Source organism: Rhineura floridana, chromosome 14, assembly GCF_030035675.1.
Source record: "Rhineura floridana isolate rRhiFlo1 chromosome 14, rRhiFlo1.hap2, whole genome shotgun sequence".
NCBI classification, from domain to species: domain Eukaryota; kingdom Metazoa; phylum Chordata; class Lepidosauria; order Squamata; family Rhineuridae; genus Rhineura; species Rhineura floridana.
The window spans coordinates 9,157,578-9,184,957 of NC_084493.1; the positions used below are offsets into that span (position 1 = coordinate 9,157,578).

Sequence of the window (27,380 nt, forward strand, 5' to 3'; positions counted from 1 at the left end):
TTAGGAGTTCCACTGAAAAGTGACTATGGACTACTTTCTGGCCAACTCTGGTTCAAGAGCAGAAAAGAATGGACAAAGAGATGATTCTCCAATTCTAAGCACCCAACATGGAGCAAATCATGAGTTCTAGAAGCGAGTATAACTATGGGAGATAGATGTAGCCAACAAATTTGGAAATTGTGTTGTGACCCAACTTCCCAGGCCCTTATGAAAACCACTCCTTCCATAAATAACCTTGAGCAAGAATCTGAAGAGGTCTCACAGCCTCTGCTGGACAAGATCATACAGAAAAATTGTCACACAATGAATGGAGATTTGTTTCCTTATGAACAGATAACGTTTCCAAGGACCACTTCATATATTCATTTTTATATGGATATAATTCTCATGTAGGAAACTGCACGTTTCACATACACATGTGATAACCACATGTATTTTGATGCATCTCCATGCTGTGCAAACCCTGGGTCAATCTACTCCTCACACATCACAGTCATTGCGTTCTCCACGGAATACTTTATTTTTGCTAGTTTTCAAAGAGCAAAATCAGCTCTTTAGGTTTAGCAGCAGATTCATCCTTTCCCAGTTCTACTTCTTTGGTACTAATATCAGCCAACTCCCAGTGAAATGCAAGAATCTATCTTAATTTTCAGCTCCTGGCCGACAACAAGGCCATCACATTATGGGGCAAAACATGCTCGTTACAACAGAGAAGAACACTGTGGTTGTTGGCATCACTGGGGAGATAATTTCCAGCAGCAGCATTCTACCAAGCCCAGCCATCAGTCCACATCTTACCTTCTCTGATTTGACTTTTTTTAGCTGTCGGCACTCATTGTCACCATCTTCCAGCTCCGTCTTAACTCCCAAAGGATTGAGCGCAGATCCTGTGTCAATAGCTATACTTCCAAGCTGCTCAGCAGCAGCAACAGGCTCTGATCCTTGGCCACCATCATATTGACCAACCCTAACAGCCAAGGCAAGAGGTTGGAGTACACTGGGCTCCTTTTCTGCTGGAGCACCCACACCCTCACTCCTTTCCTTCTTACTCTTGGATGAACCCACCTCCTTCTCTTTCTTTGAGTTGGCCACACTTCGAGAAGCCTTGGCTGATTTCTCAGAGCCCTTTGGGGCAATGGCAGCCACCAGGCCACTAGAGTTCACGCCATCGCCTGGTCGCCCCTGAACCTCCTTCTTGCCACTGGTCCCTTCACTTGGAGTGAACAGGGAGGATCCTGGGGCAGCCTTGCCACTGTCTTTGCTACTCTTATTCCGTTTGGATTTGGACTTGCTTTCCTTGCTTTGTGGACCTGGCACTGGGGTCACAAACTTGATGTTCTCTGGCAGTGTCGCCACAGCATTCGGTGCTGGTAGCCCCACCTCCTTGGAGCCTGACATTTCCAATTTTTGTTGGTCCTTTTCCAAATCCGCGTCCAGGTCAATGATGAGATTCCCTACTCCAATGTCCCATTCATCCCCACTGTCATATGTCTCAACTGGGTTTGCATCCACTCCTTTCCCTCCGGAAGCTCCACTGCTCAAGGACATCTTAGAGTTAACGACCCACCTCAAGGTTCAAGCCTCTTGTCTGCTCCCTCAGCCTTTGGGTATGAAGTAGCAGCTTCAGCTATGTTCTCAAGCCTCCAGTTATCAAGGTGCGCCCAGGTGACAACATAATTGCTGAAAGGAAAAGCAAGAACGGATATTACATTGCAGTTACTCAGCAAGTGGACCAAGAGCCAGTATACAAACAAATATAGGAAGATGTTCACATGCAGACACATAAGGATGGACATGCAGATAAGCTGAGGATATACTTATTTGCTCCCAGACTTGCACTCCTCATTTAGCATTACACTAATGTCACGGGGTCTACACTGCCATGTCCCAATGCTGACATTAAAATCAGTAAAATGATACCATATATTTACTAGGGGTAAAAGTATAGTAGAGTGCAGCTCCCCTCCCCACACCAGTTTCTTTATGAACAAATTAAGGCACCAAAGTTAATAATGGGCATGAACACACCACCACAGAAAAACAACCACAAATCTCAAGATACCAAGGCAATGGGCCATTTGTCAATCTTCCCTACATTGTCACACCCCTTGAAAATCTTTTACATTAGTCTTTCAAAGGATTATCCCTTTCCTCCTTCAGCATCTCTGCAAAGCTCTTGGTCAGCTGGCACTGTTCAACCAATACTAGACCCTGATACATCAACTTTCTCTGCTCCATGACTCTCTCAGAGTCGAGGTACCAATTCTAATTGCACTACTCATTGTAAGGGAAATGGAGGCCAGCTTCCCTCCCCTTACTATGTCACCCACTTCAAAGTGAATTTTCACCTAAACAGACAAAGCATTAAGCATACCTTGTAACTAAGGACTACAGTTACTTACTGCCTTGGAAAGAAATTGTCTACTGGGCATCGTCCAAAGCAGTCATAATTTTAAGCTGAATTTATATGTTGAAAAGGGAACCAATATTTCACAAGGAAGGTGCCAAGTCAGACTGTTTGCCTATCTAACATAGTACTGTCTATCCTGACTGGCAGCAGCTCCCTAGGATTCCAGGGAGAGCAAGCCTTTTGCCTCAATCGCTGCCTGATCCTTTTGACTATAGATGGCAGCATTTGAACCATGGACCTTCTGTGTGCATCATTCTTTTGTTAAAGCTAAGAATCTTGCTTCTGTACTATTCACACTCTTATGTAAAAAAACATAGTGGCTCAAAAGGATTGGACAATATTCATTTCTCTTCTGCATGAAGGCTACTTAACAGACCCTCATTAGGCACACCACCATCATATACTAGTGACTAGATTCAGCTATCACAGCATTTCTTTATAGTGAGGAAATGATCTTCCTCTCTTATGACAAAGGCATCCTGGGGATGGGAGTCATTTTGACTCTAATAGCATTTAAGTGAACAAGAAGGTCTAGTAAACGGAAATATTCTCCTTTTTAAAGAACTGTATATATTCCTGAACCCTGCTAACCTTAACTAATTATTCTGTGAGGTGACGATAAAGTATTTAAAGGTTGGTGCTACACAGCTTTTCATGAGAATACGGCTTTGTGGTCATCCATTGCAAAATACTAAATTGTTCACAGGCAGATACACACACAATGAAAAGGACAGCCAGCCATAAGGAGAGAAAGTAGGAATCAATGCTCTAGGAAGCAACATTTTTATCGAAGACTGATAGTGAAAGAAGAGAAAACCCAAATTTATGTATGCAGTTTGGTGGCTACAAGAGATAAGTAGTTACATTATTTTTCTTAATTTAATTTGTCACTTCCCACAACCGAGTAAGTCTCAAAAGCAACTTACAAAGGTAAAATAAAAAAAATACACAGCAAGTATATCCAGTAAAACAATACTACACACTAAGTGTCCATACACAATAGTCAATTATAAAACAAGAATATCCTCTCATATCCAATACAGGATGAACATCAAAAAAATAGCTGCAAAACTACAACAGTATTATTGCCCAAGCGCCTGGAAGAATAAAAATGTATTTGCCCTGGCACCAAAAAGATGACATGTTGGTGCCATGTAAGCTTCCGTGTGTGCGCACGCACGCGCATGTGTGTGCATGTGTGTGTGTATGAGTGCACAATACAACTGAAAAGACCCATTCTCTACTGATACCCTCTAAATATCCCTTGGAGAAGGCATGCATGGAATATGGCCTGGGCAGGTTCATATGGAGAAAGGATAGGCAGAGCTATGCAGACAAGCAGCATGTAAAGGCCAATGATACACTAGCAGTAATGCATGGAATGCATCATGGTTGCCCCCATTATGCTAGGCTACAATTACTAAGCAATCAAACACGGTACAGTATCTTCATGAAGATTCAATACACTGGATATTTCCCTGGAGGCTACAAAGTAGTAAGCCAGTCAGCCCACAAGATAACTATATGGCAATTATATTTACAAGAGATAATTAACACACGAAACAGCATTCTCCCCAGCAGCGAGTAGTTTCAGGTGCTCCTGTGAAACCAATGGCCGCCCCGCCAGCTGTGGCTCTCCTTTAAGTGTTTTTGTCTTCTGCTCCTCCATGCTGAACACAAGAGACTGATGATCTGCATGTTTACATATGGGAAGCACTTAAAGCCAGCAGTGATTTTAAAAGAGGCTTAAAAGGCAGCTTGACAGCATATATGCAGAAACAGGTACACTGAATCATGCCAAAGACTAAGTCATCTGAAGGGCTAAGGTCGCCAACCTATTTTCCAATCTACTGTCTAGAGAATCCCTAGCTCCTTACTTCTAACAACCTGCTCCCTGACAGGTCATTATGGAGAACCAAGGTTTGGCATTTGAGCAGGATTTTTTTTCCCCTTAAAGTGACTTCTCATCTAAACAGTAAAGGAAGTGCAGAATCAGGAGAATGTTACACAACTGTGGAATCTGCAGCAGCTTTCAGAAGCTGCAGTCAGCTGTCCACTCCCTCTAGCACTAACCCACAGCTTAGTGCTACCTGCCTCCCTGGAATGATCTGGCTGCCTGACTTGTTAAGATACTGTCACTAAGCCTTTATTTCTCCAGCTGAGATCATAGGCAACCTCTCTCCTACATGGCCTAGTCTGAAGAAAGGTTAGAGGCATATAATGATCAGTCTGTCTCATTTCCCTTTATCATTGTCAAATATGGAGCATGTCACAGTCAAAACAGCAAGCAGCCCTTAGCCTTCACACACTAAGAGCTCTTTGAACACCACCAGCCTCATGCAATTCCCCTTTTTCTCCTGAAAAAGTTGAAACAGGAAATATCATGCTCAACAGAACGTTTATGCCATATGAAAAGTCATTTGGGAGCCAATAGTTTGTTGAGAGATGCCTGTTTTGGAGCACTGTTGGATAGCGAATAAAGGCATAACCTATCCTTACTGACACATCTGAACACTACTTCATTAAGGCCTCTGAAGACAGCCTAACCCTAAACCAAGTTAAGCAGCTCATCACCTCCCACATTTAATACATTCTTGCAACTCATGAAGACTACTCTGGTTTCATGCGGAAAAGCTTTAGTACTGAGAAAAGTATAAAGCTTTCTAATTAAATGTGAAGTGGACATCAGGGGCTATAGTTATATTACAATAAGTTATACTGAGAAATAGCAGGCATCTTCATAGAATCCCAAAGTCCGTACTTTTGTCCTTGCTATAAATTATAATTGGAGAGGATGTTTCTATACTCCTTCGTAAGTAAGGAGTTTGACAGATGAAGAAGAACAAGGCCTCAGCCATGACTGAGCAAACAGATTCTAATGTTCACTACTGATGAGACTAATAATGGGCAGTTAAATCCCATAGCAAACACATACACACTGGCCACAGAAAAATGATGCATTGCAATCAAAGCCCAAATTGGGATTTAGTACAGGCCTTACTTTCAATAACTAAATTTCACAACTTTTACTTAAAATTACAACCTACACCAAGAGGCAACTTGAATGTCTCAAGAAGATTTCCAGAAGACAAATTTCTACATTAGTCAGTGTGACAGAAGCATTTATTTACGTTATATAATGCATTTATACTATATAATGTTTTTAATACATTTTAATGCATACATCCAAAATTGCTTGGATTTTTTCCTATACATATTGCACCAGCAGCTTAACTAGACTTAAACAGCATCCTTACACTCATCTTAACTAGTGGTTACACAACTCCTCGATCCACACAAACCTACCACTATTACTCCAAAACAAAAAACTATTCTTATGAGACGAAGAGAGCAATCCTGCTGGTCTCACATTATTTATCTGATTTATTAGTTGTTTGATACCCAAAGGTTTCCAGTGTTAACCGTGTTAAAACAAAAACAAATATATCATACTATAAAAACAAAACCACAGAACACCACCACCTGGGTGCAGCCACAGGACGCTCTGGCAGCATACTAATAACAGACATCATCTCAGTCTGTCAAATTCCTGGAAAAAAAGGTTCACCTTTACTTGACACTGAAAAGATGTCAATGCACATGCACAGAACAGCATGCAAAGCTGCCCTATAAAAACTATGTTAGGCCACCAGTACACTATCAGGCACACAGTACTGTGGTCAGCCTATACACTTCAGGGCAAGGCTTTCCAAGTGTACATCAAAAGGGGCCGAACAAGCTGTTGGATGCTCCCAGGGGAAGGCATAAAAGGCCTTTCTTTAGAATGTAAGGGCTAGCCACAATGCAGTGGATTTAACCTAGCAGGGGAGGAGAGGGAAAGACCATGAGAACTTTTATGGGACTACCCCACAAATTCTTCTTGTGTGCAGGGCCAAGAAGACTGAAATCTTGTTACTGATTTTAAACTTGCTTCTGCTATTCACCAGTGATTACCAGGCCGCTTCAGCCATAAATATCACCTAGAGACAACACTTGCATGTTGAAAGACAGACTAACTTCCACTACGCTATAGCTTCATCAAATGTTAGAGTTGGCAAGTATTCAGATATCCTCATGGCTTCCTTTGTACACATTTTCTCAGCTCAGCTCCTTTGATCAGGTATCAGTTTTTAAGTATCCATTTTGTTATGGCAGCAAAACATTTAATTTGACTCTATGAGCAGCTGCCAAGCAATGCTGCTCATTTTGGTAAACCTGATGGCTCTCAAATGACAAATATTTCTCAACTCCACTTGCATCACTATTGAACCTTAATCCTTGCCCCAACTATAACCATGGAACTGCATATACATTCATCCCTTGTTATCCTTGTCTATCTCCACCTTTACTCCCAAATTTAATTGTAATCTCCTTGAGGGCAGGTATCTTGCCTTTTTTCTTGCAAAATTCTATAGAGCGGGAGTTCTCAAGCTGTGATCCATGAGTTTCATTAAGATGGTCCACAGCGTGTCTGTGAAGAACAGTTACAATTTGAATTCTATTCTACAATAAATGCAATATATTAGAAATAAAAGCAGCAATCAAAATCCAATATTATACAGCATTTAGCACAGTACATTGCAATGGCTACAGCAGGCAGGAAAAAAATCATTAAGTGGTCCACCAAGACTTTAGCAATTCTCAAGTGGTCCATGGGAAACAAGTTTGGAAAGCACTAGTACAGAGAAGTATATACACTATTTATTAATATTTATCAAATCTGTATCCTGCCCTTCCTCAGATTCTTAGGTGGGATTAAAACAATCCACATGTACATAAAAACAAAGTATTTAAATCTGGCACATCATCATGTCTTATCCCAAAGGAATGTAGGAGACAAGACGGAACTTTTCCAACCAAGATGGAGATGCTTTGACTAAGACAATCTTCATTGTACTTCTAATTGAAGACAGAGACTGCATCCAGATGCGTGCGAGAGAGTGGAGAGTTTATGAGTGTGTGTGTCTGAGTGAGTGAGAGACGCATACACATAAAACAAAATATAGGACAGAAAATCCTATAAACATTTTATCTTGCTTTATAGTAAATGCACTATGCCAGAGTCAGTTGTGTCAGTTGGAAGTGACAAAAAAGACCACAAACCATGCATGCAACCATTTTAATAAATTCAGAAGTTCAATTTTTTTATACTACAAACCCCAATAAATATCCAGCTTTGTTCAAAATTATAGCTGGAATGTGTGTTAAATCCTAACCGTCCCCACATTGATGTCTAAGGCCACGGGTAGCCAATGGGATACCCTCCAGATGTTGTTGGCAACTCCTGTCTGTTGCAGTCAGCATGGCCAAAGGACAAAGATTATTTTGAACACCCCAGAGAGCACTGTGTTGCCCATCACTGACTTAGGCAAATAGCTGAAACAACCTGTTCTTGTATTATGCAATTATAGCTCAGTCTTCAGCTGCTGGTGCACTGCTCCAGTGTCTATTAGAGAGAAAAGAAATAAAGGCATCTGAACACCAGATGGAAAACACCCAGTCCAAATGCATAAGCCCCTTTCCACTTCCTCTGTGCCTCACAGAACTCATCCACACACAACAGAAAATACATGCATTTACTTGTCCACTTGGCAATCTTGCAACAGGCAATTCTAAGAGAAGTCTTGGAACAGAAATACGACGGAAACTGCTTCTCACTTGGAAACACTGCGTGCATGTAGTGAGTGGCCCAACATAAATAATTCAGCTCTATTAAGGGCTGCAACCTCTATAAACTACATCTACATTCCAATAAGGAGCCATGTCATTGCAGTTCACTCTGAACTCACAGCCCCTATCAAAACATCTCTAACACATCTCACCAGGCAACACCCAGGAAAGCACTGCACACAGATCAGCATGCAGCAAAGGGCTCATTGTGCCTTAACACACAGTGGCTGCTCCCAGGCTAGCCATGACAGCTTGCATTACTTTTGACCTTTTGTAATGAAACAAGACGCAGAGAAAACCTAACTGGGAATGATTGGACACCCAAAGGAAAATTCAGTGCATATAAAGAAAATGTTTCCTACCAATGTGTTCAAATCTGCAGAGTTCTGGGATTAACCTCTGGTTGCTTCCAGACATGAGTGACTGCAATTTTCACCCTGATTAACTTTCAGGAATGCCTGCACTGAGGAACAGCAGAAACAGTGGAAAATCTCCAGCACCAAGCAACTACTGCTCCAGAGCATGGCAAAGGTAAAAGGATTTCAGATTACTGCTCCACTTTACTGGGATCAGTCCAAGACAGCATATGTGCCTTATGGCTCCAGACAGCCCTTGGGAAAATGTCAGGAGCAATCACAGCAATTGGAGCAGAACAGGGCAAGTTTTAAGCAGCAGTGTCGCAGTAAGAAAAATATAGCAGACCTGACCTGGGAGCAGCCCACAATAAATCCCTGTAGCCCAGGACCCAGCTCTGGTAAACCCCAGCTTGTCCATTTAGTACCAACTTTTCCAGAGGTCAGAGCAGAAACATGAGCAGCTGCTATGTTCTGGAGCTGCTCCCCCCACCATCTCTTGCTGGCAGCCAGCCTAAGGCTTTCCTCGATACACTACCTCTAAACCCAGGTGGATGCATCTTGCTTTGCAGAGGAAGTTGCAGCGCTCTTAGCTCCTCACACTACAGAGCTGTGCTCCCTCCAGCTGCCTTGGTTAGGGTGGATTTAAAAAAAAAAAGTGTCTCCTATATCTTTTTGTAGCTTTCTTTTAAAGATGTTCCTCTGTCTCTCTCCAATGATGAAAACAATGTTGAATGAAAGCCAGCTGGCTGCCAGAAGAGGAGAAGAGAAATCTGCACAAAGGAGCTTCCTAACTAGCTGCTTTCAGTTCAAGGAACTGTCTGCTGGCAGGGGGAAGGGAAAAAGCTTTTGCCTGTCCTAGGCAGACAGTATTAGACAACAGAATAGTGCTGTTAATGCCTCCCCCCACTCCCAGGTCTTCTCTACAATACTGATGCATAGCCAGAATATAAAATGTTGTAAAACACAGTGCAAGCACATTTGTGAACTAGGAAAAATGGTTCTGGGCACCATGCATGCACTACCACAATACACACACATATTCACTGTTTCTTCCACCCACCCCGAGCAATTAGGCTTGGAAAAAGTGATTTTACTCCCCCTCCCCAATGTGAACCGTAGCAGTGTGGTGTGGTGTGTGATCTTCCTGGAGAGTGCAGCAGGAGAGGCAAAACTTAATCTTCTCTTCCCAGGTGCAAATCTCCAGGAAGATCACCTCACACATTACACACACATCCCACCCAGCAACAATTAGGCTTGAAAAAAGCCTTCTATGGGCTACAAAAGTAGGCTTCTTTCAAGTCTTAATTTCAGCAGGCAGGGGGAAGAGGTGTGGGGGGGTGGACTGGACCCTTCTGGCACCAGAGAAGGCCTCTATGGGAATACATGCTTCCACAGGCACAGTGTTGGCAATTTATTGAGTAACTATTGTATGTACTGTCTTCTATTAATGCTTGAAATGAAGCATCAGAATCCAAATATTAAAGGTGTTTTTGGGTTTGTCTCTTCAAATTGGTCTCCACAACAATATTTAGCAGCAGCAAAGAAATGTGGGAGAAAAAAAATCAAAAGAACTTCATGGCTGGTCTGATTTTTAGTCTGTGTGATCAGTAGTAAAAGACTGATCAGATTCAGTGAGCCACCTGTATTTTTTAAAGATGCTACAACTGAATTTAAATCAGAGTTCCCAAGAAACAAGACTGGAAATATACAAAGATACAAAGGCAATGAAAACAAAGCAATCGGGGCCATACACATAAAGTTTTTTTATAGCACAAGGTACCAGGTAATGAAAAATATTATTCAAGGCTCGCTCCATCCCTCCCTCCCTCCCTGTCCATTTATGCAAAACACTTGTTCCAAACTTATTTCAGCTCCACTACTGAAATAACTGGGGAGGGAAGGAGCCTTGTTGGGAACAATATGAGCCACCTGCAACGTTAGTATGCTGGGTGGCTACCTAGTACAGTTGTGGGATTTGAAGGTAAATGCCTGTTCCACACCAGTAAATACCAAGGAGAAAGTAATTATTACAAGGTTACTAAATTTGTTTTACCTACTTCAAAGCATCCGTGATAACGGCAGACTACATAACTGATCAATCCAAGTGAGCCATGAGCAACACCTCTAACTTCAACCTCTGAAAAACAAACAATGTGACCAGGTTCAGTGGCACACCTACAGAACAACAGCCTCAGACTATCCTGGGAGTTACCTCTACATTGACCTCATGGCCAGGATCCTCAGACAGGACACTTGAGGCTCTCTGCTTCATGGCTTATTATCTCCTTCTTGGGCCACATTGTAGTTGGGGAGGAGACAGACTGGACTGAAGGCCTCCCCAGGGAAACAACAAATAGGCAGCTCTGGCAGCCCTGCTGCCCTTAGTGGAGAAAAAAATGGATTCTAAACATGAAAGGCTTTATTGGCTAATGGCCTCAGTTCCACTCGTTCAATAGCTAATTAAGCAAGACATACTGGAAGTAGATGGGGCTTTGCATGAGGCAGCAGAATATTTACCTGTACTTGCAATCTTTCTTTTGCTGTCATGTGAGAGCCTGGAAACTGGGGTGAAAAGATTCATGTTACACTTTCACCCCAGTGCAGCAGGTTTGCCCACAACAGTGTTGAAACAACCCTCTAATCTGGATTCAGCAGCTCCCTGAGTTGGGGTTGTATAGGTCCTGCCCTTTCCAAGATCTTAAGATGCTAAATGGTTGCTCCACACATTACTTCTTCAAATATGGAGTTTATCACTGTGACAGAAAGCAACATGTACTCTTCATGTGCAGAGAGTAACATGAATCACTTCTGCTTCAAGTAAAAGCAACAGAAGTTAGTGTTGTTTCCTCCTTTTAAGACATTTCCCAGATAAAAGGAGACACTTGGCATACCAATATGGGATTGCGAAATGCTGCTTCCAAGAAGTAACCATAAAATCAACATGTATGTATGTGTTTTTAAAGAGACCACACAGGTACATATGTGGCATTTTAAAGGTTTTTGAAACAATTTTGACACTCCAAAATGATTTAAAGGGATGAAGAAGGGCTTTCATCACCACCCCTATTTTAACAAGGAAACTGTAATCATACACAGGCAGCGGCTGTAACATCTGTGGCATCAACTTAAAAAAAGATTACACAGAAATTTATAACCAGGCACTTATGAACAGACATGTAAACATCTCCACATAGAAAGCATGGACAATTACCTTTCTGTGATGTTACACACAGGGCTGCTATTTGCATACTATGCCTGGAAGGGCTTTAGCTCCTGTTCACAGGATACACTTGGTTTTCCTATACAGTAGGGCAGGTGAAGAGAGTCCCATATTTGCATGGGAACCCACCACTCTAAAAGTATGGTACATATGGCAACATGTGTGCTCATGCCCCATTGCACACAATTAATGATTCAGCATGAGCCGCCATGTCCAGGCACAGAATGTATTACACCAGAGGTATCCAGTGTAAGTATCTGTTCTTTGCACACAATGCTTATAATGGCCCTGTGTAAATGTCCCAGTAAGCCATAGTCTGAAAGAAAGCATGGCTTACTGTGAATGAGCAGTCCACACCAGATCACTGCCAAAGCATCACAACTGACAGTGAGTCTCACAAATTCATGGAAAATTCCCAATGCCTGCAGTGGAATTTAGGGTTAAATACATAGTCCAGAGAACATACACTTAGGGACAGCGCTGGTAAGGCCTAAGGAACCTGAACTATCGGCGAGCAAACAACTGTAGTTTATGGTAGATTAAAGAAGTAGATACATTTTCAAGCAGTTTCCATATGATATGCTAGTTACAGTACATAACCCATACCTTGTCCTTCATGGGTTTTGTGAATGAATGTTTTTTGTTCTCTTCCCCCCGCACACACACACACACACACAAACACACTATTCATTACACAGGTACTTGTTGTGTACATCTTCTCCCTGGTTTTACCAAGAGAAGGAGAACCTCAAGCAAGATATCTAGTACTTAGAAACATGATTTGTGTGCTAAACACCACTTCTTGCATTTTCCCCACAGCTTTTATTCCCATATGTCAATACCACACTAGAACTAAGGTTTTTTTCATCCAAGCCAACCTCTTCTGAGTTTTGCAATATATGCATATTGCAGAAATTAAACATGTATATGAAATAAATCTGCTTGACTGTTATATCACAATTTATTCTTCATGCAGCACAGCTGCATACAGCTAGTCCTAATACACATTCAGTATGACACAAGTAAAAAGAGAGAGACCAGACAGAATAGTACGTTATAAATAATTATTTAAGAAGCATAATACAGTAGGGCCCCACTTATACGGCAGGTTATGTACCGGACCCCCACCAAAAAGTGAAAACCACTGAAAAGCGGAACTCATTGAACAGAATGGTGCGCGACGCCTGAAAACCATCAAAGCGGAACAAGCGCCGTATGATTGGGGCTTTAGTCTAATTGCATCTAATTGAGACCGCCGCATTAGCAAAATGCCCTAAAGCGAAGCGCTGTAAAGCGGGGCCCTACTGTAATGGCAAAAATGTGTGACCAACTAATACTAATTCCGTGTGACCAACTAATTCCGTGTGACCAACTATGAAATAGTTCCATAGATGAAATTAAGAGGTGTTTAAATGTGAAAAATGTAGAGTAGTCACAACTTTTTTAATGTAGATGTGTGTGTGGAAGTACATTACATATTATTCATTCATCTGAAGTGTACAGCTTTTATTTATCTTACTTGTCATGAAAGATGGTAAACTTTCCCTGTGTCAAAATTTGATACATGCAAGATTTTAAATTTTCAACCTGCTGAAAAAGCAGAGGTTGTTCCGTACACCTATCAAAGACCTCAAACACAAGTAACGCCAATATGCAACTGACAAAATTAAATGGGTCTTTTAACTGGCTCCACCAAACCTTCTGGGAACGCCTTTCTTTGGCAAGTTTGGCACAGGAAAAGCTTTTTGGATTGAATTGCCGCCCTGGGCTCCTACTGGGGAAATTGCGTGCGTGCGTGCGTGCGTGCGTGCGTGCGTGCGTGCGTGCGTGCGTGCGTGCGTGCGTGCGTGCGTGCGTGCGTGCGTGCGTGCGTGCGAGAAGAAAGAGAGAAAGAAGGCAGTGTGATCCAGAACAAACACTGCCATGAAACCAAGTGACATTTCTTAGTGTAAATCAATACTAACTTCAGGGATGGATTATTTCTCAGGCCCAAGGAAACCTCTGCTTAACGCAAGCCAAGAGGCGATTTCTTCAACAGGCTCCATTAGATTCACAGAGAAATGCTGGTAACCTTAAAGAACAAAAATAAATAGAAAGAGTGTGCACATTACTGTGGAAGCACACAGCCCAACCTTCAGTAGTATGCCCTGACCGCAGAACTGATCTACTGCAGGACTGTGCCCAGTGGCAAGGCTACTGCTTTTTAAGTGCTATTTCTACCAAACCCTTCCCTTCCAGTTATCTCCCCTTTTAACCTTATCAGCAACATCCAGGACCCATCTCAAAACCCTCTGAACGCTGTTCTTTGTGCTGATCAAGATCCCCAACTGATACTGGCCCCAGAGGTGTGATCCTCCACCACCACACTATTGCTAATATTTATTTGTTCCTTTCTTAAACTGAACACGGTAACTTGTCTATTAAAATATGCAGCTGAAGGGGTTTATTGGAGAATTATATCTTGTTGCATGTGCAGGTTCCACCAGGGCAACACTTGAGCAAAGGCTGTCCTAAGCAACAGAAAACACATTAGCAAATCTTGGCAAACAGCTGCCAATTGTGTTTATTTTTTTAAGCCAATCATTCATTGCACATTATCCTGGAGACTGGTGTGTAGGAGAAGAGTCTGTCTTCAGGCATTTTTGTGGGGAAAAACTCTTACACATACATTCAGAGTTCAAGGACTTCGAAGTATCTATCCAGATCCTTCAGTGAGTCTCCAAAGATATGCTAAATCTTGCTCAGAAGTGGGAATATTCATGGAGAGAAAAGCATGACAAAAGAGCTGTATCTTACAGTACATACACCAAAAGGTTTCAAACAAACAAAAGCAGCCTCCATTGTAGCCGAGCAATCACCTGGTTCCAGCCCAGGCCTCCTGCCCCCCCTCCCCACTGAACAAGCACAGAGGACTACTCTTCAGTAAGCTTCTGTTGTTCTTCAACATGTAAAAGCAACTGGTCTAAGTTAAAACTGTCACCTGCCTCTGCAAAGGTCACAAGAGGCCCCACCCCTTCATTGAGCAAGACAGCTTGAACCTGTTCATAAAGCCAGACAGACACCTTCAAACAAATGATCTATTCTCAACTCTTTCAAGCAGCAGCTCACCTGAAATCTTAAGTATGCTCCAGCAGGACAGAGACAGAAGGCATATTCTAATTCTGCTACGCTCAAATGTAAAAGAAAACACTCTCAACAAGTCTGGGGCCCATTATGCTAGAAACTAACTGAGACCCCGGCTGTATCACTGATTACACACAGCAAAGGCAGGGAACCTCCAGCCCACAGGCATAATTAAGCCCCCAAGGCACAAATCACACCCACCTGCCCCATACCTGACATTACATTAAGTATGGGACAGGTACTGAAGTGGCTATAAAGGAAAAATCTGGAGCTTAAAGTGAGCTCCCAATTGTTATTTTGCAAGCAGGGCTCCTGGTCAGCACTAATCAGCTGACTGGTGCTGACAGGGAGCCTTGATGAGATCAGCTGCACTTGGGAGTTCCCCATCCCTAGTGGAGCCAAGGGAGATGGAAGAAGCGGTTTGGATTTGGATTCAAAGCAACAGAGGAAGTGCTTTGAAACCAAACAATACCTCTGCAGAGGAAAAATCCTTACTTTAAAATGGAGTATTTCTTTCTCCAGAGCAAGCCTCTCTGGAGGCACATCCCCAGTGCCTATCAGCTGATTGGCATTGAAAGTGCATCTTCAAAAGAGATAGCTATAACCACTGCTGAGATGATCACTACTTACAGCAACCTCATTTGAACTTTGACAAATGTCAATCCTCTGATGTCATTATGATATCTGGCAACTATCAAAAGTGGCCTTGGGGTGTGTGTGAGAATTTTGGAATCTGGCCTACCAGCTAGACATAGTTCCCCACTCCTGATACACAGATCTAAGAGTGCTACACAAAGTGAAAAACAACATATTTCAGCATGACTTCCTGGTGAATGTTTACCCAGAAGCATCCCAACAGCAAATAGTTTATCACCAAGAAACAGAGGTACACTTCAAAGTTTACAAGTCTCTGCAGGATCACATAGTACCACATGAACCTGTCTGTACACCAAGGTTATCTTAGGAGGTTCTCCACAGGGTGCTCTGACTTTCCAAGGCAAGGCATATGATGGCTGGAGAGAGGGACTGGCACCCACTGTGGCACCCTACCTTAGGTATATTCTCTCAAAGCTCAGCTTGATATCTTTCTAACACCCAAAGACAACCTTTATTTTCCCAGGTCATTTAAAGTATAATAGAAATGCTTTATTGCTGTGGTTCTTAATTTTATTATGTTTATCCTTGTGACTATTACCTACCTACCTAGAAAACATTATTGAACAGCAGTATACAAAGGTATTTAATAAATAAATACAAGCAGGTTGGCCTATAGTGCAAAATAATAACCCCAAGGTATGGCTTATATTTGGGAACCAATATATATTTTAGTTCCAGCACCAATGAACTTTACTGGGAGCACAATCCAACTGCTGTTTATGCTGGGCTGAGGGAAGTTGGATCTGGCAGACCTCCGGCTGAGCCAGCTGGGTTCCAGCTAGGCCAGCAGAAGTCCCTCATCCTAGCTGAACCAGAGGTCTGCCAGGGAAGCCCAAACTGGAGTAAGGGAACCCAGCAGAAGGCCTGCAAAAGGGGCATTCTGGGGGTATGTTGGAAGAGGGGCTCCCTCCCACAACCCTCCAGCATGGCAGCTGGTATGCTCTGATAATGACAACATGTTTCCTTCTGTTGTGCCCTCCCTGCTGAGAGGTCACTGAGCGGCAGCTAGATGTGGCAGCTCTTTCCTCTAGCGCCGCCTCTGCTGGGTTTGCTCCCACCAACCGCAAGTTAGATTGCTTTGCCTGATAGAAAACACAGCGACCTCTTATGTTGGCATCTTATGCATGCCTGCCCCCAACTAATAATGGCAGAATTTCTTATAGTCGGTCCCCCACCCTCAAATCCCACACCGTGAGTACGCTGAAAGTTAGAGTCCTGGAAGTTAAATACAGCAATATATTTGATCAGAATTTGCTTACTTTGCATCAAGTTGCTTAACTTGCACATTTTATTCTGAACTGGTATCCAAGCATCTGCAAAATCTGGAGTGTGTTGCCCAGGAGCAGTCTGATGTCAGGATAAGACATATGGAACAGGTAGCTGTACAGATGCTCCTGAACATTTACCAATACTACCCATGCGCTTTGAAACATCACCTCTACAACCCTTAGAGAAGTTATTTTACATTAGAATTAAAATCTTCAGGAATAAGAATCAGATGCCATTTTATATAATTGTTTCAACATGTACTTACAAGCAGATTGAAATGGGGAAACTGCAACCCACTATATGCCACGCTTTAAAGTATAAGCACATAACTGAGGCAAAAGGAGTCAGATACAGGCATAAAAGGACACCAACAACCTTACTGTGCCAGAGTAATGAAAAGATACACAAGAACACATTGCACCTCACCATGAAGATGTAGTTTTCATACATTATAAGCATTAGCAATCGTTACCGAAGGTTACAAAGTATCTATAATAATCGCCACTTTTGGATGATCATTCTCTTGGCTTAGTGAGCAGAGATATTAAAGAGTTTTGGCCACACACAAAGCCCCTTCACGAAAGTCAACAAACCAACCAGGAAGTCTTCCACTAACTGTAGTTTCCCATTCTATTTTAACCAGTAAATCATAATGGTTTTAGAACAAGCTAGGATATTAAAACACAGATTGAAGTTGACTTCATATCCGGCCTAGTTCACTTGCTCAAAACAGGCTGTGTGCATGTGACCAAAAGGCTCATTCATATCTTAGCATTAAGCCAAGTTTGTCCAACCACAACCAGTATCAGTAACAGTAGTAGCATAAAAACAAGAACCTAGAAAATATGGACAACCTTTTCAACAATCCTAATAAGGAAAACTAAACACAAGAATAATAATTAAGAGCTAACCAAAGATTGCATTTTTAAAAAACAAGATACAGTTCTCTTCATATTTATTAGAAAATGGAAGACTGCCAGACAATCAGCAGGGCCATTAGACATCCAAGGTCTGCAGTTTCTCATCTCAGACAATGGGGACATTGCAAGACACAAAGCTACAGAATTCTTTACATCTGCCTTGAAACAAAGAATCTCCAAGATTCAACTGAACTGGCAAACCTGAAACTGTCACCCAGCCACATAGACATCATTCATTCAGAATTTCTAATAACTCAAGCATAACATTGATGAACTATTGACACTAATATGTAACCCGACAGCTGCTTCTAAGCCAAATGATTAAAAGACAGCTAATGTAATGTTGATTTCCTACACAATCCTAGAAATACTAGCGGGTCTGATCTGCACTTCAGGCACCTGGGCAAAACAAAGCAGACTATTAATGCTAAACTGGGCAAATGCCTTAATAAATGTAGAGGAAAAGTGTTTAGAATTGCAGAAATAGAATAGTGGGCTAAATGTCACTTAACCTATGTAATAGGTTGCTCAGATCTCCATTATGGTCACATCTATATATAACTCAGAAGGGCAACGTAAGATTTTAGCTACTGGCATCACAACCACCTACTTTACAAATTTAAACTTGAGAACAGTAGCTTTGATGGAAATACTCATGGTTACTCTTTTACCTATGGCTACAGCATAACCTAAAGATTATGAATCTCTTGCAGGGGTTCGCAATCCATGCATTCCTAGAAGGATTTACTATAACCTGTGTTGAGCCCACAAATCTGTGAAGGATATAAATTAAATGATTTTTACATTGCGGTACACAGCGATGACTACTGCACAGAAGAGAGAAAGCTTGACAGTCTTTGCACCAGTCAAATAGCCATCTCAAGTAGCCCCAAGTGTAGGCAGAAAAATATAAGCACCTAGTAGGTATCAGACCCAGACCATTCTGGATTAATTTTAACAGGCCATTTCAACCCGCCCATTCATTTCATCTTATAACTGCCAGCAATTGCTAAGCTGCCTTCACTTCTTTCCATCCAGACACCACTAAGGAGCTGTCATGTCCCACTGTAGAGACAGGCATACTTCAGAGACAGAAGCAGCAAGAACATCTAGAAACACCGCAGGAATAGGACAGGTTTGAATACCATGTTCTCAATGCACCATTGTTCATAAACACAATTGACATGTAAGTTACACAGTGAGGCAACTCATTCATCTACAGTTTTCTACAGTTCAAAGAAATACTGAAAGCAACAGCATGTTTTTACTACATGGGTGGCCAGCCTACAGTTAACCACTCACCCAGTACAAGTAACAATTTCTTCCAGGCAAGGAGTCTTCAAGACCATCACTCACACTGCAGAGAGCCCAAAGATACATCAAGCATACTTTGACCTATCTCTCAGGCCAAATAGGGCATCTCAGTAACATCCACTAGGGAACAGAACATTGGAAGCAGCCTTGCTCTCTCAAAAACAGATGTCATGTATGCAACATATAATATTCCAACATACCTTCATATATGCTATCCTAAAGTTTGACTACCTGTATAGACTTAGACTGGTTTACCATCACCTAATGACCATACTACCAAATGGTAACTTTTCTGAGTTGGATGCCCAGTCAGACAAAACACTTTAGGTAGAAATTCCATACTGACACAATGTGTTTCAATGATATGCTTAAACAGAGTCATCAGCTGCCAGTTAACATCACAGCAGCCCCTAGACACTGTTACCTTCAAAGTGTTTAGGATCAGCTTACTGCAGGCCTGCGCATGCACAGTCAACACAAAAAGTGTCGCCATCACTTGCATCAGGATGCTTCATACTGCCCCTACAACTGCAGAGGCTCCAAGAAGTCCTACCATGGCTCCAGAACTCACAACAGCTGTACATGGAACATCCACGCACACAAAACTGCTGTTCACATAGATCTACTTTGAATACGGCTCAAGAGTAGACCATGATGCTCCCAATGAAACTGTAGGTCATTGTGAAACGCCCCCAAATGACAGGGGATCACAGCACACAGGTACATGAACTCACAAAGCTGGCTTTAATCAAATGTGTGACTACACATGCAAGTTGGCTAAGGATGCTTCATGCAGACGCCAGCCATGCCCTCAGTGCACAAAAGGGTCTACAATCAGCATAAAGGAAGCCAAGTCACTGTGCATGCTCTCACTGAGGCAAGCTTCTGCCACAATTCATCCCTCTTAAGTTTTTATAAGTGCTACAAGGATGCCTGCATGTGTGTCCGCACGTATGCATTCACTGCAACCGACAGAACAGGTTAACCCCTTCTCTGGACTTGCACGCTCTCTGATCTTGTGGTTCTCCAGAAACATCCAGTGCAGGTCCATCTCTCTGTTTTGAGCTACCACATACATGGTTGCTGGGTGCTGCCGTGAAGAGGACCCAGGTGTGCTTGGAGGCGCAGCTCGCCTTTTGTGCAAGTGCCCGGACAGGAGCTTCATGCACCTGATCAAGGGTGCCATAGCCCATGGAAGCTTGCACCACCACCACATTTTCTTAAATCTCTTTAACGGACTCTTTTGTTGTTCCTGATGCAAAGGGCTCGACGCGGCAATCCCTCTGGAGATTGTGACCTGGCCGTGCACTCCGAAGGGGAGGGGGAGAAGGGGAGGGGGCAGCGACCCCCACCCTCACCCCCACCCCGTGCCAACCTAGAAGAAACGGGGGGGGCAGAGAGATGGTGCTGGTGCTGCTTCCTCCCCCCTTTGGCAGGTACTTGAGGGGGAGGACAAGGGGGTCGCGAGCCTCTCGGATTGGAGGCGGCGGGGAGGTGGGAGGGAGTCCCCTCCCCCTCTCTCTTCCTTCCCCTCCCCCCCTCAAACTAAAGGCGACTTTCGCTCCTCCTGCCTGACAAGAAGCGTGGAGGAGGCAGGCCGGGGCCTACTGTGCCGCCATGAGGAGCCCAGCCCCAGCGCGCTCGCTTCTCCTACCTCCACCCCCCCTGCTTCCCAGCCCCGCACATAGAACCGCCGCCTCTCGCGTTTCTCTCTCTTTCTCTCCTCAGACTTACCCTCGGGTTCCGGCCGGTGCCGGGCGCGCCCCTCCACCGCCGCCTCCTCCATGGAGCTACTCTACCTCCCCGCCTTAAGGGCCCGGCCCCGCCGCCGCCATCATCATCTCCGCCGCCACTGGTGCCTGAGGAGAGGGAGAAGGGGAGGCTTGCGCGCCGCAGCCGCTGCCGCGATCCCAAAGCTCGGCTCAGTTCGGCGCTCCCTCAGCGCGGCCGCCGCCGCCAGAAAAGGAAGGAGGGAGGGGGAGAGCTTGAGGGGCTCTGAGGAGCGTGGAGCACAGAAGCCCGGATCTGAGGGTGGAAAGAAAACGCGGAGGCAGGATTAAAGAGCGAGAGGGAAAACCCGGGAGGAGGATTTCTTGTCCACGCGCTCCTCCTGGGAACAGAAGGAAACCCTGGAGCATGGAGCCTCACTCAAGGGCGCGGATTGGGGGCGGCGGAGGGGGAAGGAGACAGGGTGAGTTGTAAAACGACGACGGGAAGAAGAAACTCCCCACACGAGGAGGAGGAGGAAAGAGAGAGGAAACGCCCCCTCCCCGCTCCAAAGGCGTAAAGCGAGTCCGCAGGAGGCGGCCTGGACTCCGCGACCCCTTCAATTCGGAGGAATCCAGTCGCGCCGCCCTGTTCAAGGCAGGTGTGCTCCGAAGTGAGCCCCACGGAGTACAAGGAGGAGGGCTACTCTCAAGTAAGCGGGCGTAGGATTAGCAGGTTGACGAGCTGGAATGGATCTGGGGAGCCTGTGGGCAGCCAGATGTTGCTGGACTACAAGTCCTATCAGCCCCAGCCAGCATGGCTAGTGGTTAGAGATTAATGGACGTTGTAAACCAGAAACATCCGGAGAGCCGCAGGTTCTCCTTCCCCGGACTAGATGAAGGGGAATCCTAGCCTGCAACCCTAAAAGCCACTTACCATAGAGAATAAGACCTAATGAAGATAGTGTGAGTTGCTTCTGAACATGTCTAGGACTTCACTGCTGCTGATTTAGTTGGGAACACCTTTTAGTTGCTTAAAAGGTTTTTTTAGTTGATTAAGCAGTTAATCAGTTCAGTGTTGCAACCATGGTAATATTAATAATAATACACGTTAGTGATTATTATGAGCGTAAAACCAGGAAAAGAGTGTTCTTTGGGATTAATCATGATGAAAGATTTGACTCTGAATATAGGTAAGCCTGAAGAACTCCAAACTTGGAAGCTATTTTGCACAAGTAGGAACTTTCAGGGGTGGGGGGTGGGGGCATGAAATTCTGCTGTCCAAAATAGTAAATAGGCTCTAAAGTTCTTTACTATGTGATTCATCTGAATATGTAGATCAAGCCTGATTCTAACCATACTTTCTTGGAAATAAGTCTTGGGTGCGGCACTGCTACAAAACGTGGCGGTATATTTTCCAGTAGCGTAGTAGCAAATTCAGAAGTGTAGGCTCCCTTCATAATAGTCACAGGCACACCCCCATCTATGATTATAGAATGATCTGGCCAGGCTTGAATACTGCTTTCTGCTTCTCTGTCACTGTCACCATTTGACAGTCTTTTCTCCCTGTCAGAGAAATTGCTTGAATTACTGAATTCAATGTCTACATGTTTATCTCCTGCTTCTACCAAACTGCTTGATGATTCACTATCTCTTCTGCAATTACAGAATTCTCACTCTCCACAACTTGTCTTAGCTGTTTGAATTAGGAACCAATAAAGGCTTGCTTGCAATGGATACTCACTGGGACTCTTTTCAATGGCCAACACGCTCCCCTTTCATGCTGGTTGGCTCATCAGACACTGGAGACGTAGGGACCCTGCTGCGACCTGGCTCCCAAAAAAGTAAGGGGTCTAAGACCTCCTCCCAAGGCCTGCATATTGTACCACGGTACATCAAGGGCCAGCCTTGCCATTAGGCATGTTAAGTAGTGCTTACGATGGTATATAGTAGGAATGGGAACCTGTGGGTTCCAGATGTTATTGAACTCCAAGTCCCATCGGCCCCAGCCACCAATCCAACGACATCTGGGGGGTCCCAGGTCTCCCTTTCCTGGTAGGACACCAGCCTACACTGGTCATCATTCACAAAACATGAAAAAAGCACCAGCTTTGCAGGGACACTGCAGTCATATTGCTAACACATCTACATTTCAAGTGCAAAGGAGTTTTTTTAAGAGATTATTTATTTATTATTTATTTAAAATATTTCTATCCTGCCCTTCTACCCTGTAATAGAGCACTCAGGGCAGCTTACAAAAATAATGTAGAAGGCATAAAATCATAAAGATTCAAGATGGCCACTGTAAGTTATATGCTTTGAGGGCAATATTGTTGTATTTATTATTTTTTAACCTCTTTTATTTAGCAAGAAGGATTATTCTTCTTCAGTAAGGTCGCATATTTAGTTCCAATTGTGACAATGTTTTCTTGTCCTGTTTAAGCACAGTTCTTTTACTATTGTAAAATACCTATGCATGCCACCGCATGGCACATGTAGACAGGTGGTAATAGAGAGCATCATTATGCACAGAAGCGAGTAATGAAGCAGCTAATATATGTTATTTCTTTTGAATGTATTTTTCATTAATGGTTTTTGTATGTGATATACTTCAACATAAAAAACATGAGGGGGGTTTAGTAAATACAGCTTAATTCTACAAGGAATTAGTAACATAATGAGGGACATTTCACTTTGATGTCTATGTTGCCTTTGGGCTCGGTCAACCAGGAACTTCTCCAGCACAAGCCTTATTAAAATAAATGGGAGCTTCACAAGCAACCCTTTCCCCCATGAAGGAGCAGAGTGCAGTCCTGTGGCAACTGCAGCACAAGTATGTCATGTTACACTGCACCATGTGCTGCTCACTGCATTTGTGCTCCCTGTTCTAGACCTGAAACTGGAATGGGGGGGGGGAGGCAGCAGGGGAACCATCAGCTCTGAGCATTGCCTAGCTGAGAGCTCACCCTCTCTGTGCTATGGCATGATTTACAAGAAATGATTGCTGATTAGATTGTTCTGTCCAGTTATGCAATAAATAAAACTGCTTATTCCTGTAAAGGGAACAACACAGGCCTGACCCACAGCCGCATGCGCATCTTTGTAGCTAGGGGAGATTTATGGCCTTTCAAGAACTTCATCAGACTTCTGGATTAGTCCTGGCTTAGCTTTCCTTCAGGTTGCAGAACATTATGTCTTTCATAGCTGCTAGGAGAGCTTTTCAGAGTATATTTTATTTCACAATAAAGGCTGTCTTGGCCTGTTGTAGCTGTTTTAGTCGAAGTCTGACAAGGCCTGTCCTGAATGTTTCAAACCAGTCTGGAGGTTAAAGCATGGAGCAGTATAGCTCTGGTTTCTACAATACACACAATAAGCAGGGTATTGTCTATTTAGGGCCTTACAGCACAATCCTGTTAATGTCTGTTCTTTCAGATATAAGTCTCACGGAGTTCAATGGAATTTACTCCCAGGGAAGTGGGTACAGGATTGCACCCTCTACGTGCCTCCCTGCAAAAACCAAAAGCCTCTCAATAACACCAGCTGCAGCACAAAATGAAACTAATTCTTTTGCCATTATATTTATTATTTCTTTATTTATTATTTGATTTATGTCCCGCCCTTCCTCCAGCAGGAGCCCAGGGTGGCAAGCAGAAGCACTAAAAACACTTTAAAACATCATAAAAACAGACTTTAAAATACATTAAAGCAAAACATCTTTAAAAACATTTTTTTTAAAGCTTTCAAGACATCTTTTCTTAAAAAGGTTTAAAAATATATTAAAATCCCATTTCAGCACAGATGCAGACTGGGATAAGGTCTCAACTTAAAAGCCGTGTTGAAAGAGGGTCTTCAATAGACACTGAAAAGGTAACAGTGCCTGTCTAATATTTAAGGGGAGGGAATTCCACAGGGTAGGTGCCGCCACGCTAAGGGTCCATTTCCTATGTTGTGCAGAATGGACCTCCTGATAAGATGGTATCTGCAGGAGGCCCTCACCTGCAGAGCGCAGAGATCGACTGGGTGTATAAGAGGTAAGACGGTCTTTCAGGTGTCCTGGTCCCGAGCTGTATAGATTTTTCCTTTGGTGTACGAACTGTGGCACTTCTGGTGGAAGAAAAATGGGAGAAGAGACTTGGTGGCTTCTGTCATAATGAGGCTGTGAGATGCCGCTTAATAGACCTGGCCTTACCATGTTGACTGGCGGATTCTAGAAGATATGCAGTTTTTCTTTCGGGGGGAGGGAGGAGAGAAAGAAAGTGAGAATATTCAAATATATGAAACTCCATCTGCTATAATCTTTGAGGAACTTTGAAATACCACACTGCCCCTGAAGACCAGCTGCTGGAAAATAACAGGGAGAGAGGGCTATTTTTATCATTTCCACTTATAGACCACTTACTGTCCAAATATCTCAAAGTGGTTTACAATAAATATATATAAATAAACACAATAGGTGCAATAAAAACACATTAAATGATTTACATAAAAATAGAAAGCAAATGCATTGTTTTAAAGTTGAAAAACATTTATTTTCAGTTATTTAAAAAATCTCAAACACACAGCTCCTCACAAAACAAACATAACCCCCCTCCCAAACATTCATGCCAGAAACTGAATAAATCCTTTGAGGGACATTTCTGCTCTTTGCAATCAGTTTCTTATTCTAAAGCTCAGGGTCAGTTACACAGATGATAACTTTCACAAAGACAATAGAATTTACAGCATGCACAGACTTGTTTTTGATGTTTGGCAGCAAAAGGGCAAGGTAGAGCTATTGGCCTCATTTCCAGTTTGTGATCAAGTTGACCACTGTGAAAAATACACCAGACTAGATAACCCTATTGGTCTGATCTGGGTGGGCTCCTATAGTCTTTGTGGAACTTTAAGGAATCTCCTTTGGATGAACCTTCTGTAATCTTTGAAGAACGTTTGGTTGCTCTTTTAGATGGAAAAATATGAAGGGGCCAGCAGTCTGGAAGCTTGAGGAGCTGTTTATATTGTACAGAATTCTTCTGTCTTTTCTCCCATCTTCCCTTGGTGAGACTTTTTGCATATCTCACAAGTTTGTGGGTTGCACCCATGGGTTGTCCATTGATGTTATCAGTCAGATTTCAGAGATGGGAGACCTACTTTATTTATTTATTCATAAAATATTTATATACTGCCAGTTCATACAATACAACATGGCAATGTACAACAATATATACAATAAAATATAAAACACCATAAAAACAGTATAAAATCATAATTAAAATGACTGGCTGATCAGAAAATGTAAATGAAGTCTTCAAGAGACACCTGGAAATAAATTAATTAGATTTATATCCCTTTCTCCCAGTAGGAGCCCAGGGCAGCAGATAGCAAGAGTTCCTGCTGAATCTCTGTTGGAAGTGTTTCACAGCATGGGATCACCAATATTAAATGCCTGGGTTCTAGTGGACACCAACCAGGGCTCTGTAACATGGAGAATAACTAACAGTGCTCTTCTAGATGACCTCAGTGATTGAGCTGGGACATAAGGTCTCAGGTGGTCCCTAAGGTACCCTGGACCCAAGACGTTCAGGGCTTTGTATATTAATGTTTCAGACTGCAAATCCAATTCAAAGACCCAGGCTATGGTCTGAAAGCACATGAGGCCAGCACCCTACTGAAGCTAACCAGGGTCAGGTCTGGTCAGTGCCTGGATGGGAGACCACCTGGGAACCAAATGTAAGCCGCCTTGGGTTTCTATCATGAAAAGAAAGGCAGGGTATAAATGTAATAAATAAATAAATAAATGCTTCCATATTAGAGCACCTGCATCAAAAACAACAGTTGTTGATTGGTTGTTCGCTTGATGGATGGATGGAATTTCTACCCTGCTTTTTCTCTCAAAGCAGCCCAGGGTAGCAATCCAATTAAAGAACTGCAAGTTTTGGGTACTGCACATCATCCAAAGTTTGTAGGTATTGCTTTAAGCAAGGATGGGGAACTTGTGGCTCTCCAGATGTTGTTGGACTACAACTCTTATCATCTCTGACCATTGGCCATGCTGGCTGGGGTTGGTGGGAAGTGGACTCCAGCCATAGTCGGAGGGGTGCAAATTCCCCATTCCTGGTTTTAAGGATCACCTTCATCCACATGCCCAAGAGATGACTCGCATTACGAACGTAAGAAGAGCCTGATGCATCAGGCTGGTGGCCCATCTAGTCCAGCATTATGTTCGCACAGTGGCCAACCTATTGCTCATGGGAGGCCCGCAAACAGGATCTGAGCACAAGAGCACTCTCCACCCACCCTGCCCGCAGTTTCCAGCAACTGGTATTCAGAAGTATACTGCCTCCAACTGTGGAGGCAGAGCATAGCCATCATGGCTAGTAGCCTATGGTACTGTTATCTTCCATGAATGCATCTAATCCTCTTTCAAAGCCATCCAGGTTGGAGGCCATCACTGCCTCCTTCTCCACTGTGCCAGGTGCTGTGCTTACTGGGCTCCTAGTGCTATGGGAGGAAAGGCAGGAAAAGTTAAAAGAGGCGATGGGTTTGTTTGCTTTGAGACAAATGGATTTTCCCAGCTACGTGAATGGGGGAAGTGACAATGACTGGCTTGGCTCATGGTGCGCTTTGGACATTTCAGAGGAAAACAATCGCAAGCTGTCGAGAGCAGGCATCAGTGGCCTAGAGGGATCACAGCCAGCTTCTAGTGCCGAACAATCACCTGTGGCGCAGTGCACAGCAGGACTTGTCACGGAGTAA

General features: G+C 43.4%; 1 protein-coding gene and 1 long non-coding RNA gene across 8 annotated transcripts in view; one reads left to right on the plus strand and one right to left on the minus strand.

The window, feature by feature from the left end:
• Positions 1 to 21,241, minus strand: part of ZNF609 (zinc finger protein 609) — a 103,596-nt gene extending 82,355 nt beyond the window's left edge. Inside the window, exons 1-3 of one of the 7 annotated variants that reach the window (XM_061595801.1) lie at positions 20,674 to 21,240; positions 13,621 to 13,727; positions 799 to 1,680 (exon numbers count right to left, since the gene is read on the minus strand). In XM_061595801.1, coding sequence (XP_061451785.1) covers positions 799 to 1,548 — 750 coding nt within the window. In that variant the 5' untranslated portion in view covers positions 1,549 to 1,680; positions 13,621 to 13,727; positions 20,674 to 21,240. Of the gene's footprint in view, positions 1 to 798; positions 1,681 to 13,620; positions 13,728 to 14,764; positions 14,992 to 20,673 lie in introns of those variants that run through there. The other 6 variants (XM_061595802.1, XM_061595804.1, XM_061595800.1 and 3 more) reach the window with 6 other exon arrangements.
• Positions 20,608 to 26,383, plus strand: LOC133369965 (uncharacterized). The gene is made up of 3 exons (XR_009759043.1): positions 20,608 to 21,358; positions 24,439 to 24,676; positions 25,984 to 26,383. It is a non-coding gene; the product is annotated as an uncharacterized LOC133369965 (long non-coding RNA).
• Positions 26,384 to 27,380: the final 997 nt, after the last annotated feature.